General features: G+C 40.0%; 1 protein-coding gene across 4 annotated transcripts in view; it reads right to left on the bottom strand.

Annotated features, from left to right (window-relative positions):
- The window catches only part of LOC109071541 (EGF-containing fibulin-like extracellular matrix protein 1), a 29,889-nt gene that overhangs the window by 1,179 nt on the left and 10,677 nt on the right, over positions 1–18,033 (bottom strand). For 2 of the 4 annotated variants that reach the window (XM_019087982.2, XM_042736295.1), the window contains 6 exons: positions 17,268–17,387; positions 13,759–13,878; positions 10,225–10,344; positions 9,660–9,783; positions 9,364–9,556; positions 81–699 (listed from right to left, as the gene is read on the bottom strand). In XM_019087982.2, coding sequence (XP_018943527.1) covers positions 538–699; positions 9,364–9,556; positions 9,660–9,783; positions 10,225–10,344; positions 13,759–13,878; positions 17,268–17,387 — 839 coding nt within the window. In that variant the 3' untranslated portion in view covers positions 81–537. Of the gene's footprint in view, positions 1–80; positions 700–9,363; positions 9,557–9,659; positions 9,784–10,224; positions 10,345–13,758; positions 13,879–17,267; positions 17,388–18,033 lie in introns of those variants that run through there. The other 2 variants (XR_006156234.1, XM_042736294.1) reach the window with 2 other exon arrangements.

Genomic DNA, 18,033 nt, shown 5'->3' with positions numbered 1-18,033 from the left:
TGTGTCCCCTTCAAAAGTTGCTCTTGAAAATTATCTTGAAGTATCTATGCTCTTGAAGTTTATTGCCCCCAGTTTTTTTAACTAACTCTGAAAGCAAGCAGTTGTACTAGCAAATGTTTATAAACTGATGATTAGATGACATTTTTTTGTAAACGTACTGTACTACCTGTGTGTGACGAGCAATCACCCATCCTTCATATACAGTAGGTGTTAATTCAAAAGCATCCATTCAAGGAGATCCATCAAACTAAATATCCTCTCTACACCTACCACCCTGCTCATGACCCCTCTGCGACTGATAAAATACGACAAGCCAATAAAGTGTTTAGATTTTAAACGTCGTCATAAAATGTAAATTTTTTGTCACATTAGCAACCATTTTAGTGGAAGTCTGAAGCCCTGAATAAGAGTCAGCTTATTTTATGATGACTGCGAGATGAAGACACATTAGAACAGTTCATAACATCTCACCGTTGCTGCGTGTAACTTTAATGCAAGCAGTCTGGATGTGTATAAATGTGTGAAGCAGCAGTGTTGTTAGAAGGGGTAGGGTCCCACGATGATGGTGAGCCGTAGGAAAGAGCTTGAGCGATAGGTCATTGCTGTGTGTTGAGTGATCATCTCCAGGTCAACGATCAGCTCCTGTGGGCCCTCCAGGGACTTGGTCAAGACCAGCATTGCACCAACACTGCTGAACCGCTAAAGCAATTAACGACAAATACACAGGCATCAGATACATTGCTGAATGGAGAAATACTCCCAAAAATATCACATTTCCTCAATGATGGTGATAAGAAATAAAGCTATCACGCATCAAGCTATCACGCATCTCATCCAATGAGAGCATTTGGGGAGGGCCTGTGACTGCAGGAGCACTCGCATGGACGCTCCGATAAAATTATTTAGGCTAAGCATCAACATTCACAAACCACTGTTCATTGATATTTTTAACAGAAAAGAATGCAGCAAGCTCGTAATCACGACTTCATAAGTGGGAAACAGGAAGTTTCCGATAACACGTGAAGACAGCAGAGAAGCCCTCTCGTTCAGCACAGTGGAGTGCATTGCTTTGTTAACTTTGTGGTTTGTAATTTTGAGTCGTTTGGGATGTGGTAACACACGGCCCTCTCACAATATATTGCTTCACAGATCTATCACATTTGCCACTAGGAAATGTACACACAATCATGCTGCATGTATCAGATGTTAGCGCTCACACTACATGCATTTTGCCCACGTCTTCCAACCTTGCCCGGGCCGGCTAAATGAACTGCACCCAAGCTCGGCATGGAGCCATCACACTAGTCAAATGGGCACGGTTAAGATTGCCTAGTGCGAGTACACCCTTATTCTCCTGCATCCCACACACACCAGTCTCTACCCGCCCGCACTCACCCATCAAGTGTAAACCCCTGCCGCACTCTGCTGCGTTGGGTCCATGATCATGCAGGTCTCTACTCGGAAGGTGCCTGTTATAATGTTATGATTGAGGCTTTGGACTCTGAGCATAACTTGTTTTTCTATAACAAACCAAAAAATAAAATCACATATATAAAAAAGTTAATGCCCTGGCAGTGACATATAGCTTTGGTTTTATATTTAATTTGATTGCGTTAATGTGCAAGTTGAGATTTACAAGAATTATTTTAACTGCTACCAGGATATGTAAAAGGAATACTGCGGTAAAAAAGCACCTTATTTGTTTAAAGTGTTTTCAAACAAAAAATGTTATTGCACTTTTTTTCATATTGCAGTACATTTAAAATCAAAACAGTGTGCAATATATTTTACATTTGAATTCATTATTGAATTTTGTGCATAACAATGCAATAACCATGATTTATCACAGAAAATCATGCATTTAATCACGATAAAAAAGTATCCATTGCCCAGTCCAATATACAGTATGTATATATATATATATATACATATATATATATATATATATATACACACACATACATGAAATTGTGTGATACAACATAACAACATAACATACAGAAGCTCCACATACCAAACACTTTGGGTAGATGGGTATGTCCCCCTCATGCTGCAAAACAGCTCTAATGTACTGAACAAACTCAAAATGCTTAAACTGAAAACATTCTTGAGCAAATATAGTTCACAAGTTTCTGTATAAAGAAGTATTATTTTTTGTATTTAAGCCCAAAAAAGGACAGAGTGCACATCACTGAGCGATAAACACATGCAGTCTGTTTCATTCAAACTGGAAGCCAGAGGGCACCCTTGCAAGGAAACTCCACATACTATATATACACACAATATATAATTGAAAAGAAATTACTGATGACGCTCCAAGAAATCCCTAATACGGGCAAAGGCATACAGCTACTGCTGTGACCGAATAAAAAGAAGATAAGCGCTTGAACTGATCAAACATGAAGATGGAAAACACGATGCAACAATATCAAGCATAGTGTTAGTTCTGGCAGGTCACGTTAGTCAAGATCGCATCAGCTGACTCTCAGCTGATCCACGTCTACCTATGGGAGTAGCCTATCTCAGCATTCACATATAAGGTCCTTCAGTATTATCAGCAGCTTTCACGCTGCTCAATAGCTGGAGAATTGAGCAGGCAAACACCATAATCTCTCTAGGATTTGTGCAATCGGGAATTTAGCGAGAGGAATTGCTCCCCTTATGGACTTCACCTCCAGTCCAATTCATTCAAGATAGTTAAACTGAACCTGTGCATTACCAGCAGGGTTAAGTAAATTTTGTTTTTGATATTCTTCACACATTCAGAATATATTTTCTGCCTCGTTCTGTAACAAAAAGTGCACATTGGATCAAAAAAAAGTTATTTCAAACACTTGTCTGATGTTTGTTCTGTAAAGTGTACATTGAGAGTGAGGCTAATGTTGTTGTAGGGACCTAGGATGGTGTGACATGGTTATCATGACATCAATTCCTGGGTAAATATGCAACAGTGAGCATTACATGTGTCCGGCTCCACAGTGCCACAAACTGATCACCTCCATGCCACGCCGAATTGAGGCAGTAATTAAAGCAAAAGGAGCCCCTACCAAGTATTGAGTAAATGTACAGTAAATGAACATACTTTCCAGAAGGCCAACATTTCACTAAATGTTTTTTTTTTTTTTTGAGATGGGTTTTTGTTAAATGTGAGCCAAAATCATCACAATTAAAAGAACCAAAGACTTAAACTACTTCAGTCTGTGTGCACTGAATTTATTTAATACACGAGTTTCACAGTTTGAGTTGAAATACTGAAATAAATGAACTTTTCCACGACATTCTAATTTATTGAAATGAACCTGTATAAGGAGTCTAAGGGGAAAATAGAGAGAGAATTGCCAGCCCCACCAATGTTGGCCTCACAGCTAGCACCACCAGGCAAGTTCGACTTCACCAATACAGCTGAATGCTAGGGCTGGTCCGAATACCATTTTTTGAGCTTCGAAGATTCGATAGTAATCAACACCGAATATTCGAAGCTTCGGAGGGAGGGAGCTGAACATATTCTTCTCTCTAATAAAGGCAGGAATCTCTGTGTGTGGGTCTGTCTGTCTGTTTGCATTTTTTATTATGTCGAGAAGCGTTCATCCAATCGACTTCACGCGTGGCAGGTGTGTTGCTGTGGATCCAAGGGAGGGCAGTGGCGCATTTTGGTGTAATATGGACACGCAACACGTTCAGAATTAATAAACTTTTAATAAACTACAGAACAGCGCGAGCCGGAAGTGGCACGCCTCACGCGGGCAGGGCTGCTCCGAGAAGAGCCACTGCACTAGTGACACAAAACACACAGGTCTGTTACGAGCAATACTTTTAATATAGACAAATTATTATTAAGCTGGGCTACTGTACTTTTTTTTTTTTTTTTATGACTGCCGTATTCTCAAGTATTTTCCAAGCAAATTAAGTGCACGTTTTTATCATGTGTAAAATTACTGATTAGCTGATTTTTACACCAACAATATACTATAGGCATACTACTTAAAGACCTCAGGTGATTTTTCAAATTTGATGTGCTGTTGTGGTAGGTCAGTTTCAAATCACATATCTGGCACACTGCCTTTGTCTTGTCCTCACTTAATTTATAAGTGCTCCCACACCGCTGAGGTCTTCAGCATTTTTGTCTTCTATTCCAGATGAACTGAATCATGATGTTCACTCATGGGCAGAGTATTTGAGCAGAGCGGAGTGGGAGCGGAGCGTTGATTTTGACTGGAGCGAGGAGCGGATTTTTTAAAAGTCGGAGCGTCATGGTTTTCACTCGCTCCAAGAGCGCTCCACCACCGCTCCATCATGAGTACAATTCATGCCAGTGGCCCGTAATATAACTGCATATTTAGCAAGAGTTCAGAGGTTAAACATATTTAGCTATAGCCTGATACAGATGGATCTCTCAAATCAGAAGGTTATAATGACGAATGGGAAATTATAGGCTAGTTCTCAAGGAGTTTATCTGTTCCTTTTACTGAATATTTTCAGGTTAAAGCATGATTTAAACAGGTCCAGCACATTCATACGCAATAGCATTCACAATAATGCATTCAAACAAGTGCTACTTCATCTGTATCTGATTTTGAATGAGCAGAAATCTGTAAGAAATGCATCGATCTGTAGATAAAATAACTGACGAAAATGTACTGTTATTTTCATCACAAACAAAATTTGCACAACAGAAAGCAGCCATTATATCTTTTAATGCTGACAACCATGTTATTAGTTTGGCATGTGGTAGGGAAAAAAAGTTTGCACACAATAGCCTAATCCACTTTGAAACTCTCCTGTTATTTTATTTATTTTATTTTTTATTTTAATATAGGCTACGTTATGAACATAACATTTCACACATACTGAAATATATTTGCCATAGAGCGAAGGCGGAGCGGTGTTTCTGGTATCAGTGAGCGCAGAGCGGAGCAGGAAATGGTGAACCCGGATCCAGCTAAGGAGAAACTGGTAGCCAGGCAACAGAGTTGGAACATCCCGCACATGCACTCTAACAGCACCAAGAATGAAAATGTCTAACCGTGCTGAGAATGGTTTGTAATCATGCTGCACTGTACCAGGCTCACGTGGCAATACAACTGTAACAGTACAGCCCGATAGTAAAAAACTGCTATATTTAAGAGCAAGTGAGAACCATTTCGCGGGGGATACCAGGTGTAAAAAAAAAAAAAAAAAAGAATATTCAAATCTCAAAATTGAACATCGAATGCCAACCCACCAAACGAATATTAGAATAATTGAATATTCTGGTCCAGCCCTACTGAATGGCCAAGGATTGCATCGGGATGGGATAAATAATCATAATAATACCATATAAATACATTCATGTATGCTGCTGGCGAAGATGCAGAAGAGATTTTGTATGTTACCCTTGACTGAGGATCAAAAGAAGAATGTATGCTGCAGTTACAGAAGCTTTTAATAAACATTGTCTTAGCAAACGGAATATAATTTTTGAAAGAGTGAGACTCGACAAGCAAAATCAAGAGCTGGGGGAGAGTGTCAGCGGTTCATTCACTTGCTGAGCTGTGTGATTTCAGAGCACTAAAAGAAGTTTTGATAAGAAACTGGATCATCGTCGTCATATGTGACAACAAACTGTCTGAAAGCTTATGGTTAGATGCAGACCTGACGCTACAGAAAGCTATAACAAGAGTAAGACAGAATGCAGTGGTGAAAAAGCAGCACCCAATAATACGCGGAGCAGAGCAGCCAATAGGACAAGTGGAATCTATACACAGCAATGACAGAAAAATGCAGACAACATTTAAAAAAAGAAAATGGAGAACTGCTCATCGGGATGTGGCAGATGCGGGAACTTAAAGAAACATCACTGGAAAGACTGCCCAGCTCGAGATGCCAAAAAAATGTAAGTCAACAGGGGTGTTAATGACATTACAGAGAGGCAATTGGGGGGGGGGGGGGGGGGGGGGGGGGTTGGTGTCTACAGGAGAATGACGGGTGGAATGATCTCATTAGACTGAATGGTGTAAACACTGTTTTCTTCTCCGACCGGAAACATGGTGCTCTGCAGCCCACAGGAAAAGTGCTGTTTGGTCCAGGTAATCATAAATCAAGTCAATTTATTTATAGAGCACAACTTTAACACAACCATTGTTGATCCAAAGTTGACAATAAAATATCACTTTAATTAGAAGCAACAGAGATCAAAATTAAAAAGGAAAAATAAATAAATAAAATAATAAAATCAAATCAAAATATGTATATATACACACACACACACACAAAAAATAAGCTTGATGTAGAGGGGCGATTTAAAGGCCAGATAAAACTACTGAACAACACATTTATGTAGTTGCTGGACTGTCTAAGCCCCTACTGGGCCTTCCCGCAATAGAAGCCCTCACATTAATACAGTGTCTCTACACAGTACATGAGCTGACTTTAGAGCCAAATACCCCTCAGTTTTCTTGGGCTTGGGGAAATTAGGAGGCAAATGCTGGAAGGATTCGAAGGGGTCGTGTGTCATGCAGATGACATTAGTATACGATGAGGATATGCACAATGAGGGACTGCACTGTGTCCTCAAAAGACTGTAAGAAGAGGGGTATACCTTCAGTGAAAAGTGTGTGTTTGTTGCAGACAACATTATGTTTGTGGGTCATCACATCACAGCAGAAGTAGTGCCAGTTGCACCAGACCATGGCAAAGTCAGGGCGATTATGGACATGCCCGAACCAACTGGGGTGGAAGGAGTGTGGAGACTGCTGGGCATAACTAATTATCTAGGAATATTTTTCCTCATCTTGCATCTTGTGAAAAATGAATGATGATACCACAAATAGAGGCAATTCAGCAATTAAAAGCTGAATTGAGTTCTCATCAGGTGTGGGCCTCATACTCACTGTCAACTGAGACATGTGTCGCTGCAGATGCCTCCTCCTTTGGCCTGGGGGGTGTTCTGAGTCAAAAACAGGCAGTTGAAACATGGAAACTAGTGGTGATCATCTCCAGGGGCCCCTCTCTGAGGCACAAAAACATTATGCACAAATAGAAAAGAGGCCCTTGCCATCACGTGGGCATGTGAACATCTGTCAACTTACCTCCTTGGTTTAAAGTATAGACTAGAGACAGATCACAAACCACTGCTTTCACTGTTGAGCACCAAAGCAAAAGATGAGCTCCCTTCACGAATCCTGTGGTTCCATCTGAGACTTGTGCACATGCCTGGTAAGCAGCTCATAACTGCTGATACATTATCAAGAGCTCCAGTGAAATACACGTTTACGCAGAAAGAGAAAAAAGATAAGGACGATGTTAAGGTGTTTGTGGATGCTGAGGTTCAGGCCCTCCGAGCTACTGATGCAAGGTTGAATACAATAATTAAGAATCAGAAAACTGATCCCATCTGTGCAAAATTCATTTAATACTGTGAGAATGGGTGGCCGGAGAAACATGTCCTTCCTCCTGATTTGGGGCCATACTGGCCTGAAAGATAAAATCTTATTGTTGCTGGAGAACTGCTCGTTGTCAGTGTTGTGGACTTGTGTTTCCTTGTTTTACCCCCGTCTTAGTTCCTGTTTTCCTTATTTGGTCTTTCCTGTTCCTGTCCTCGTTGTGTGAATTTGTTTCCTGTTGTGTCTGATTAATTATATAATTTGCCCCATGCATTTAAACCCTGTGTTTCCCTGAGTCTGTGTCGGCTGTTAGATGTCTTCTGTGAGTACATGTGATTTCCCCGTTGCTGATTCCATTAAATTCCATGTTGAAGTATTCTCCTGCGTCTCCTCATTCCTTCCTCCCCGTAAAACGTGACAGAACAGCTGACTGAACAAGATGACTACGGCTGAAGACAGGCTTTGACAGGCCAATTCACCCCGTAACCAAATGAGGAGGATGAGGAGGAAAAGACGGTTCACAGTCCTCATCTTAGCCCCAGAGCCAGATCCCGCTCCAGCTCCACACCCACAACCCCCAGAGTCTACGGCTCCAGCCCCAGAGCTCGCTCCAGTGTCCAGTGTCCAGCCCCAGAGTCTAGCCCACGGAGGGCTCCTATTCCTATTGCACACACACACGGTCAACATACCCCCGGAGCAGTGGGCAGTCATATTGGTACAGCGCCCGGGAGCAATTGGGGGTTCGGTGCCATGCTCAAGTGTCTCACCTCAGTCGTGGTACCTACAATCCCTGCCGGACCTGAGACTCGAACCCACAACCTTTGGGTTATTACTGAAGTAATTACTGAAGTCAACATTAATACTGAAGTCTTTCCATTCATTTTTAATGCTATAACAAAGATGCAAGATTTCAGCACCTGTGTTTGTATGAAACCAGAGAGAACAAATCCATGACATCCAGATGAACGTTATGTTATTCAGCATTGCTACTGATGACAGTAGTTATCAGCAAATAACACACTTCAGAATGTTGCAACTGACAAGTCAGCATAAAGTACAAAAGCACCTTATACTGGATTCAAACCTAATCAGCAACACATGTAATGATGCAGGTGAACAGGTGAGATGTGGTCTCTATTTGTTATTTGTTAAAAGCCTCACTGAAGCCTTTTGGATAAGCTACAGGTGAGCGATATGACCAAAATCCAATATCACAATATGAGTTATTTTATTTATTTTATTTTAATTCCAATATATGAAGATGAAGCCTGTGCAATTAAACACCATCTAAACAGACTTTTTCCCGTCCTCCTCCGACTGGTTCCCCATCTTCCTCCAAATTTTTTTTAAAGGTGACAGTGACATTATTTTAAAGTTTATTAAAATCACAGCACTGACAAAAAAAAAATAGAAAGAAAGAAAGAAAGAAAATAATTATATTTCCCCACAATGACAAATGTGCTATCAAATATCCCGCTCTGTGCTTTGGGGAGAACTTGGGGAAACAATCAGGGTGGAGCACATCTCTTGACTAATGTTTTCCTATTTTTTTCCTGATACAGAGACACAGAGAAATGTTTATGTTCAGAATGATCAAGACATCTATATTTGATTATGGGAAACCAGGGAAAGCAAAACTGAATTACCTGCATATGTGCTGCAAGAATCAGGCCTTACCTTTCCTAACAAGAAACTGTGTTAAAACGGAATGTGAGAAGAGATAAAGAATGAATGCAGTGTGACCAGTAGTATCTAATTTGCCAACAAATGACTTGACATCTACCATCATCACTACGGCCTAAAGCTACTAATGCAGTTGGCTTACAACACCGCTCAGTGGTCAAACCACAGTAGTCTGGTATTTTCTTTGTACTACAAAACCACTAAAAAAATAAGCCATTGCCAAAAATATAATCAGCCAAAGAAATATCAAATGAAACAGCTTTAACAGTTTAGTTTCATGCAGCTGTTAAATGCAAAAATACAAGGTTTGGTTACTCACCCTAAGGAAGAACTCTCCTCCATCGTTGCCAGCTTTAATCCTGAAGCTGTAGTGTGCACTGGGGAAGATGTTTGTGGCTTGAATCTGGAAGATATCTGCTGGTACGGTGCGCTCTGAATGAATGCTCATGTATTTGTAAATGATAGACTGCGGCAGGCCTCGACATGCACCAGCAGACTGGCACGAACACCGGCTATGCATAAGAGCAAGAACATTACTCTCTTTTTTCCGTGCTTAAGTGTTAAATCACAACTTGTGTCTCTGCTGATTTCTGTGATAAACACAGACTGACTTACTTTTCCGACGTCAGCACGTAAGGCTCCTGACACGGGTTCTTAGGGTAACAGCGATGACCTCCGTAATAGTTCCAGCACATCTCATCTTCCCTACACTCGTGACCTGTGTCACACTCATTGATGTCTATGACGCCAGAGAAAAGACTGTGATTAGCAATAAGTCATATCTATCCTATAAATCAACATACAGGCAAAAAGCACACAAAGTTTTTCATGTTGAATATCAGATTTCAGTCAGAAGTACCTACCTATTTTTACAGTTTTCTTGTTACATGCACTGTAGTTATAACAGTAAATCATGCGTAATTACATGCAACTAACCTTAAACCTATTGTAAGTACATGCTGTCAATTAATGTTACTCAGTGCTTAAATGTATAATTATATTGTAACAAGGACACCTTTAAATAAAGTTTAATCCATTTGAGCTCTGCATTGTTTCCGTTAGCAAGTGGTTGGGAATTCCTGGCCCATCTTGCTCTGATGTGAAATATCTGGGTGTGGGTAGACAGAGAGGAGGCCAGGCAATGACGAGTGCTATATTTTATGAAGGAGGAGGCTGATACCTTGACACATTCTTGTTCTCTGCAGCTGATATCCCTCTGGGCAGATGCAGGAATATCCACCCGGGCTGTTAATACACACATACTGGCACATGTAGCTGGAGAATGCACACTCGTCAATGTCTAGACACACAGCAGAACAACACAAACTCAACAAACAGCGACAATTAAACCACACTGAGACACATCCATCACCTTTGTCTAAAACAAGGCTGAAAACAATCTAGCTAATGATAAGGAATTACTTTTAGGGCGGTCCAATCAAAATTTCGAACTCAAACAATTGAATTTTAGATGAAAATGCACAAAATGCAATAACTGTGCATTTCAGTTTGTATGATGTTTGGCATGTTTGTGAATGAGCACCGGTAATCTGAAGTGCTTAGTAGCAGGTGAAATAACCCCCAAACATATCACATGCATACAAAAAAAAAAAAAAAATGAATCACAAGTCAAGTAATGAATGTGCTCTTCCTATAAGTATGCAATGAAACACTGATAATAAACAACTAACATAAAGAATTCACAAATACCTAATTACGATATTCACAAAAAGGACCATTTTTACATGTTTGTGTAAAAATGGTGTTCACTCATCTTTATTTTTAACTGAATTATTAATTTATTTATTTTTAAATTTGAATGTAAGTCAAATTTTTGAAATATTAAATAAAAAACATATACAGGTCCTTCTCAAAAAATTAGCATATTGTGAAAAAGTTCATTATTTTCCATAATGTAATGATAAAAATTAAACTTTCATATATTTTAGATTCATTGCACACCAACTGAAATATTTCAGGTCTTTTATTGTTTTAATACTGATGATTTTGGCATACAGCTCATGAAAACCCAAAATTCCTATCTCAAAAAATTAGCATATTTCAACCGACCAATAAAAGAAAAGTGTTTTTAATACAAAAAAGTCAACCTTCACATAATTATGTTCAGTTATGCACTCAATACTTGGTCGGGAATCCTTTTGCAGAAATGACTGCTTCAATGCGGCGTGGCATGGAGGCAATCAGCCTGTGGCACTGCTGAGGTGTTATGGAGGCCCAGGATGCTTCGATAGCGGCCTTAAGCTCATCCAGAGTGTTGGGTCTTGCGTCTCTCAACTTTCTCTTCACAATATCCCACAGATTCTCTATGGGGTTCAGGTCAGGAGAGTTGGCAGGGAAAATTGAGCACAGTAATACCATGGTCAGTAAACCATTTACCAGTGGTTTTGGCACTGTGAGCAGGTGCCAGGTCGTGCTGAAAAACGAAATCTTCATCTCCATAAAGCTTTTCAGCAGATGGAAGCATGAAGTGCTCCAAAATCTCCTGATAGCTAGCTGCATTGACCCTGCCCTTGATAAAACACAGTGGACCAACACCAGCAGCTGACATGGCACCCCAGACCATCACTGACTGTGGGTACTTGACACTGGACTTCAGGCATTTTGGCATTTCCTTCTCCCCAGTCTTCCTCCAGACTCTGGCACCTTGATTTCCGAATGACATGCAAAATTTTGCTTTCATCCGAAAAAAAGTACTTTGGACCACTGAGCAACAGTCCAGTGCTGCTTCTCTGTAGCCCAGGTCAGGCGCTTCTGCCGCTGTTTCTGGTTCAAAAGCACACGCCTGTGCACGGTGGCTCTGGATGTTTCTACTCCAGACTCAGTCCACTGCTTCCGCAGGTCCCCCAAGGTCTGGAATCGGTCCTTCTCCACAATCTTCCTCAGGGTCCGGTCACCTCTTCTCGTTGTGCAGCGTTTTTTGCCACACTTTTTCCTTCCCACAGACTTCCCACTGAGGTGCCTTGATACAGCACTCTGGGAACAGCCTATTCGTTCAGAAATTTCTTTCTGTGTCTTACCCTCTCGCTTGAGGGTGTCAATGATGGCCTTCTGGACAGCATTCAGGTCGGCAGTCTTACCCATGATTGCGGTTTTGAGTAATGAACCAGGCTGGGAGTTTTTAAAAGCCTCAGGAATCTTTTGCAGGTGTTTAGAGTTAATTAGTTGATTCAGGTGATTAGGTTAATAGCTCGTTTAGAGAACCTTTTCATGATATGCTAATTTTTTGAGATAGGAATTTTGGGTTTTCATGAGCTGTATGCCAAAATCATCAGTATTAAAACAATAAAAGACCTGAAATATTTCAGTTGGTGTGCAATGAATCTAAAATATATGAAAGTTTAATTTTTATCATTACATTATGGAAAATAATGAACTTTTTCACAATATGGTAATTTTTTGAGAAGGACCTGTACAGGTGCTGGTCATATAATTGGAATATCATCAAAAAGTTGATTTATTTCACTAATTCCATTCAAAAAGTGAAACTTGTATATTATATTCATTCATTACACACAGGCTGATAAATTTCAAATGTTTATTTCTTTTAATTTTGATGATTATAACTGACAACTAAGGAAAAACCCAAATTCAGTATCTCAGAAAATTTGAATATTACTTAAGACCAATACAAAGAAAGGATTTTTAGAAATCTTGGCCAACTGAAAAGTATGAACATGAAAAGTATGAGCATGTACAGCACTCAATACTTAGTTAGGGCTCCTTTTGCCTGAATTACTGCAGCAATGCAGCGTGGCATGGAGTCGATCAGTCTGTGGCACTGCTCAGGTGTTATGAGAGCCCAGGTTGCTCTGATAGTGGCCTTCAGCTCTTCTGCATTGTTGGGTCTGGCATATCGCATCTTCCTCTTCACAATACCCCATAGATTTTCTATGGGGTTAAGGTCAGGCGAGTTTGCTGGCCAATTAAGAACAGGGATACCATGGTCCTTAAACCAGGCACTGGTAGTTTTGGCACTGTGTGCAGGTGCCAAGTCCTGTTGGAAAATGAAATCTGCGTCTCCATAAAGTTGGTCAGCAGCAGGAAGCATGAAGTGCTCTAAAACTTCCTGGTATACGGCTGTGTTGACCTTGGACCTCAGAAAACACAGTGGACCAACACCAGCAAATGACATGGCACCCCAAACCATCACTTACTGTGGAAACTTTACACTGGACCTCAAGCAACGTGGATTGTGTGCCTCTCCTCTCTTCCTCCAGACTCTGGGACCCTGATTTCCAAAGGAAATGTAAAATTTACTTTCATCAGAGAACATAACTTTGGACCACTCAGCAGCAGTCCCGTCCTTTATGTCTTTGGACGCTTCTGACACTGTCTGTTGTTCAAGAGTGGCTTGACACAAGGAATGCGACAGCTGAAACCCATGTCTTGCATACATCTGTGGGTAGTGGTTCTTGAAGCACTGACTCCAGCTGCAGTCCACTCTTTGTGAATCTCCCCCACATTTTTGAATGGGTTTTGTTTCACAATCCTCTCCAGGGTGCAGTTATCCCTATTGCTTGTACACTTTTTTCTACCACATCTTTTCCTTCCCTTCACCTCTCTATTAATGCACCCTTTTTGACAGCTCTCATTGCTCTCATATGTTAAGCACTGAACCTGCACAAACTAATACACTTGGCAAGTAGAAAGTGCACTCGAAACAAGCACAGGAACATCCAGCATTAGCACTTACCCACACAAGAGACTGAATTCGGTGCAAGTTCATAACCCTGATCACACTGACAGATATATGAGCCCAAGAGGTTGAAACACTGATGTTGGCACGGTTGAGTCAGATCACACTCATTCACATCTGAAACAAACCCATACACAGTTACTGAATACAATTATACATCTAATCTATCGACAGGTAATTTACAATATTTTTTATATGTTAGTTTAAAGTAACATTATTTGTATGGACAGTTCATATATTTCTTCTTTAACAACAACAAAAAAAGGTCAAAAACTAGTTAAAGCATCAAGTTGGGGTGTGCAATGTATGCGTGTGTATATTTCTTCTTGTAGGGAAGGCTTAGGCTCATGTTTGTCCATATTTGCACTCAGTCCGAATAGCAATGATAGGATGTCCTCCCAGCCTTTCAACCTATATTTGCATACCTACACACAGATAATAGTGAGAGTAGCATGTCTACTGTAGCAGGACCAGAGGGTGTTTAGCCGGTGTTCAAAGTACTTGCCAAAATACACAGAGACAGAAAACAGGGTGAAACAAGGGTAAACACTGGTAGTACCTTTGCAATATGGAGGAATTTCAATCAATATTTCAAACTTTTCTTTTGACAGGTAAACTAAAATTCAAGTTAAAAGTAATTCTAATATCTTGAACCTTTTATTGACAGAAGCCTACTTTTACCTAAGACATGCCTACACTTTTTTTAGACATGTTCTGTCCAGTACTCTGGCCACACATCCTTAACCGGTCCCATCCACTGCCCTGGCTCTGCCTCCTTTGATGTTTCCATCTAGTCTCCTGGCTCTGCCTTCTTCGCTTGATGGATAAACTGTTCTATTGTTTTAGTTTATGCAAAGCAGTTTACAGATGAGGGACATCACAAGCTGAGATATGATACTCAAACCTTAGCACTGAATCCAGTGTTTCTAAATCAAAGCAGACCACTCTTTTCGCGTCAGTATTAGCATGAGGCCAGGAACTAATGTTGGGTGAGCGGGTGTGCAGACCAGTCAAGTTAATCCAACTTAGTAAACTATTTCTTTATGGACCCTGCTTTGAGCACAAGAGCACTGTCATTTTCACTGTTTTTTGTTCCTGACACAAAATGACCAGCTAACATTAACTGACTAATCATAACAGCACATGTGAAAATGTGAATGAGTACTAGTCGGGTTAATCACTATCATACTAATTAGATTGCAAGAGCAGACTGATTGCTATAAAAGGAGGGAAGAAGCACTTCTAACCATTGTATTCATGTTAGCAATGGTTACCTCCAAAGAAACACGTGCAGCCATCATCGCTTTGAATCAAAATGGCCTCACATGCAAGGAAATTGCTGCTAAGAATATTGCATCTGAAAGAACCATTTACCGCATTATCAAGAACTTCAAGGAGAGAGGTTCAACTGCAGTGAAGAAGTCTTCAGGACATCCCAGAGTGTCCAGCAAGCGCCAGGACCATCTCCTCCTGAGAAGTCAGCTACAGCATCGTGTCTCCAGCAGTGCAGAGCTTGCTCAGGAATGGCAGCAGGTTTGATGTGAGAGCATCTGCACGCACAGTGAGGCCAAGACTTTTGGACAACGGCCTGGTGTCAAGAAAGGCAGCAAAGAAGTCACTTCTCTCCAAGAAAAAAATGTAAAGACAGATGAAATTCTGCAGGAAGTACAAGAATTGGACAGCAGAAGACTGGTGCAAAGTTATTTTCTCTGATGAAGCTCCCTTCTGACTGTTTGGGACATCTGGAAAATTGATTGTTCGGAGAAGAAACGGTGAATGCTACCATGAGTCCTGTGTCATGCCAACAGTGAAGCATCCTGAGACCATCCATGTGTGGGGCTGCTTTTCAACCAAGGGAGTGGGCTCTCTCATAATTCTGCCCAAAAACACCGCCATGAATAAAGAGTGACTTCTTCCAACGATCCATGAGCAGTTTGGTTATGATCCGTTCATTTTCCAGTATGATAGAGCACCATGTCACAAAGCAAGAGTGATAAAGGAGTGGGTCGAAGATCATTACATTGAAATTTTGGATCTCTGGCCAGGGAACTCCCAATCTCAATCTCAATCCCATAGAGAACCTGTGACCAGTCCTCAAAAGGCGAGTGGACAAGCAGAAGCCCACAAATTGTGATCAACTCAGAAAACTAATAAGGCAAGAATGGATCGCCATCAGTCAGGATTTGGCCCAGAAGCTAATATCCAGCGTGCCAGAGCGAATTGCAGAGCTTATGAAAAACAATGGTCAACACTGTACATTTTCACTCATATTTTTTTGTCAATAAAAGCCTTTAAAACTTATGATATGATCATTGTTTTTTTCAGTATACCATAGAAACATGTGGAAAAATAATCTGTAAGTACTGAAGCAGCAAACTTTGCAAAACACTAAATTTATGCCACTTCCAAAACTTTTGGCCATGATTGTAATTCTACTTTCCATCTTTTAGTTCTAGTTGGGTACCACATGCTTCAGTTGAGCTGCCTGTAAAAGAAACATTCTTTTGTTCATCATGAGGCTTAATAAAATCCTTCCCTGCTCACAGACCTACAGGACCTTAGACACATATTTGGTGTGCTTGTACTGGTCCTAAGAGCCGTTCTTATCAGTATGTTCTTCAATTTCCAATGAATTCATGTGTAAAAATAATTTTGCAGGAAACCATTCCTCGCTGAGGAATTCCTTATCATGTTGTTGATCATATTTTATTGGCAAAGATCCTCAAGCTTTGATTCAGAAGTTAGGTATTAAGCTGAAGTTTCACATTCCTTTGTATCCTCAAATCAGATGAACAATGTGAAGTTGCAAACTACACCTTTGAAAGACCCCCTTACATTAACATAGAGGGTGGGCACTGCATTTGCCTGTTTCACTAAACCCTGGGATCGATTCCAACTGGTCTCTCTCCTTTTGAAATATGTTGTGCTAACAGATTCACTTTAAATTGAAGCTCCTCTTACTCCTATCCACCCTTTGAGATGTTTTACATTTCTTTATTAAATATATTTGAAATCAAATTCCTGGCAAAACTGTGAAGCATGCTAATATGATAATCTATCAACTAGGCCTTTTTGCCCTTTTATAGTACTGACATCTATTTCAAGTGATAATAAGTGCAAAAAGATAATGATTACTGTTCTAAAATAAGAATTGTCCCGTATATTGCTCAATAAAGATTCTTCTACAGTCAATATAACATTTAAAAACAGACTGCTATTTAACATTTTAATATTTTTCAGATTAACTCCAACAAACCCCTTTAACACCTTGCCAATTTTTTTTAATTAATTGACTCAATGTGATATGTTGTTTACAAAGAGAGACATGTAAATTAAAAAAAAATACAGTATATGTTGCTAAGTACAGGCCTGGACCACCAAAGGGTAAGAGAAAATGTAAAACAGAAGTTTAGAGAGATACTGAAAGATATCTTGAATTCCATTGAACACACACATTCTTGAGCAAAGCTGTGCAGATAGAAAGGCAGGTTAGGTCTTTAACTCACCTACACAGCTGTGGTTGTTGCTGGCGAGCTGGTAGCCATCTTTACACTCACAGAAATAAGAGCCAGCAGTGTTCACACATCTGTGCATGCAGTAGTGTGATAGCATACACTCATTTCTATCTGCAAAGAGGTTCACACACACAGTGCATGAATAAGCTTCTATGGTATTCTAAACACATTTGCAGGGTAATAGAAAAAAACTTTTTTCACGGAGGAAGTTTATTTTCTTAATCGACTAACCCTAACGAAAAGATTTATTCAAGTGTGCTATTGTTATACTTCCTTTAAACTAAAACTAGGAAAGTATGCTTTTAGTTTACTTTTTATGTACAGTACTTCTCAGAAATGGGCTTTATGTAGTCCTCAGAAATATACTTAAAATGACATTTAAGTATACTTGACTTATACTTACAAAGAGTCTAAATATATTTGAGCTATACTTTTGCTCCTAGAATCTGTGTTTTCATTGCTATACGGTAGAGGGTGCTAGTACACATCTTCTGTACAGAATTTCCAAAAAAAACACAAGTGTAGAAGAAAAAGAAACAACAGATACTAACACATGTAACACGATCATCTGACATGAAACAGCATCAAAACTGTAACGTTATGGAATAAAATGTCGACCAATGAAGAGGTAATAATTACAGTCAAGCTTTGGGGTGTTGATTGACTTCTGAATTCTCATTCTCAGTGAATAATCATTCTGAATCCAATTGATAGTCTTTTTTCAACTTTTTGTTCAAAATGTTATTTCTTTATTTTT

Source organism: Cyprinus carpio, chromosome B13, assembly GCF_018340385.1.
Source record: "Cyprinus carpio isolate SPL01 chromosome B13, ASM1834038v1, whole genome shotgun sequence".
Lineage (NCBI taxonomy): Eukaryota > Metazoa > Chordata > Actinopteri > Cypriniformes > Cyprinidae > Cyprinus > Cyprinus carpio.
The sequence above is the reverse complement of the archived record's forward strand: the minus strand, read 5'-3'. Positions and strand labels throughout refer to the sequence as shown.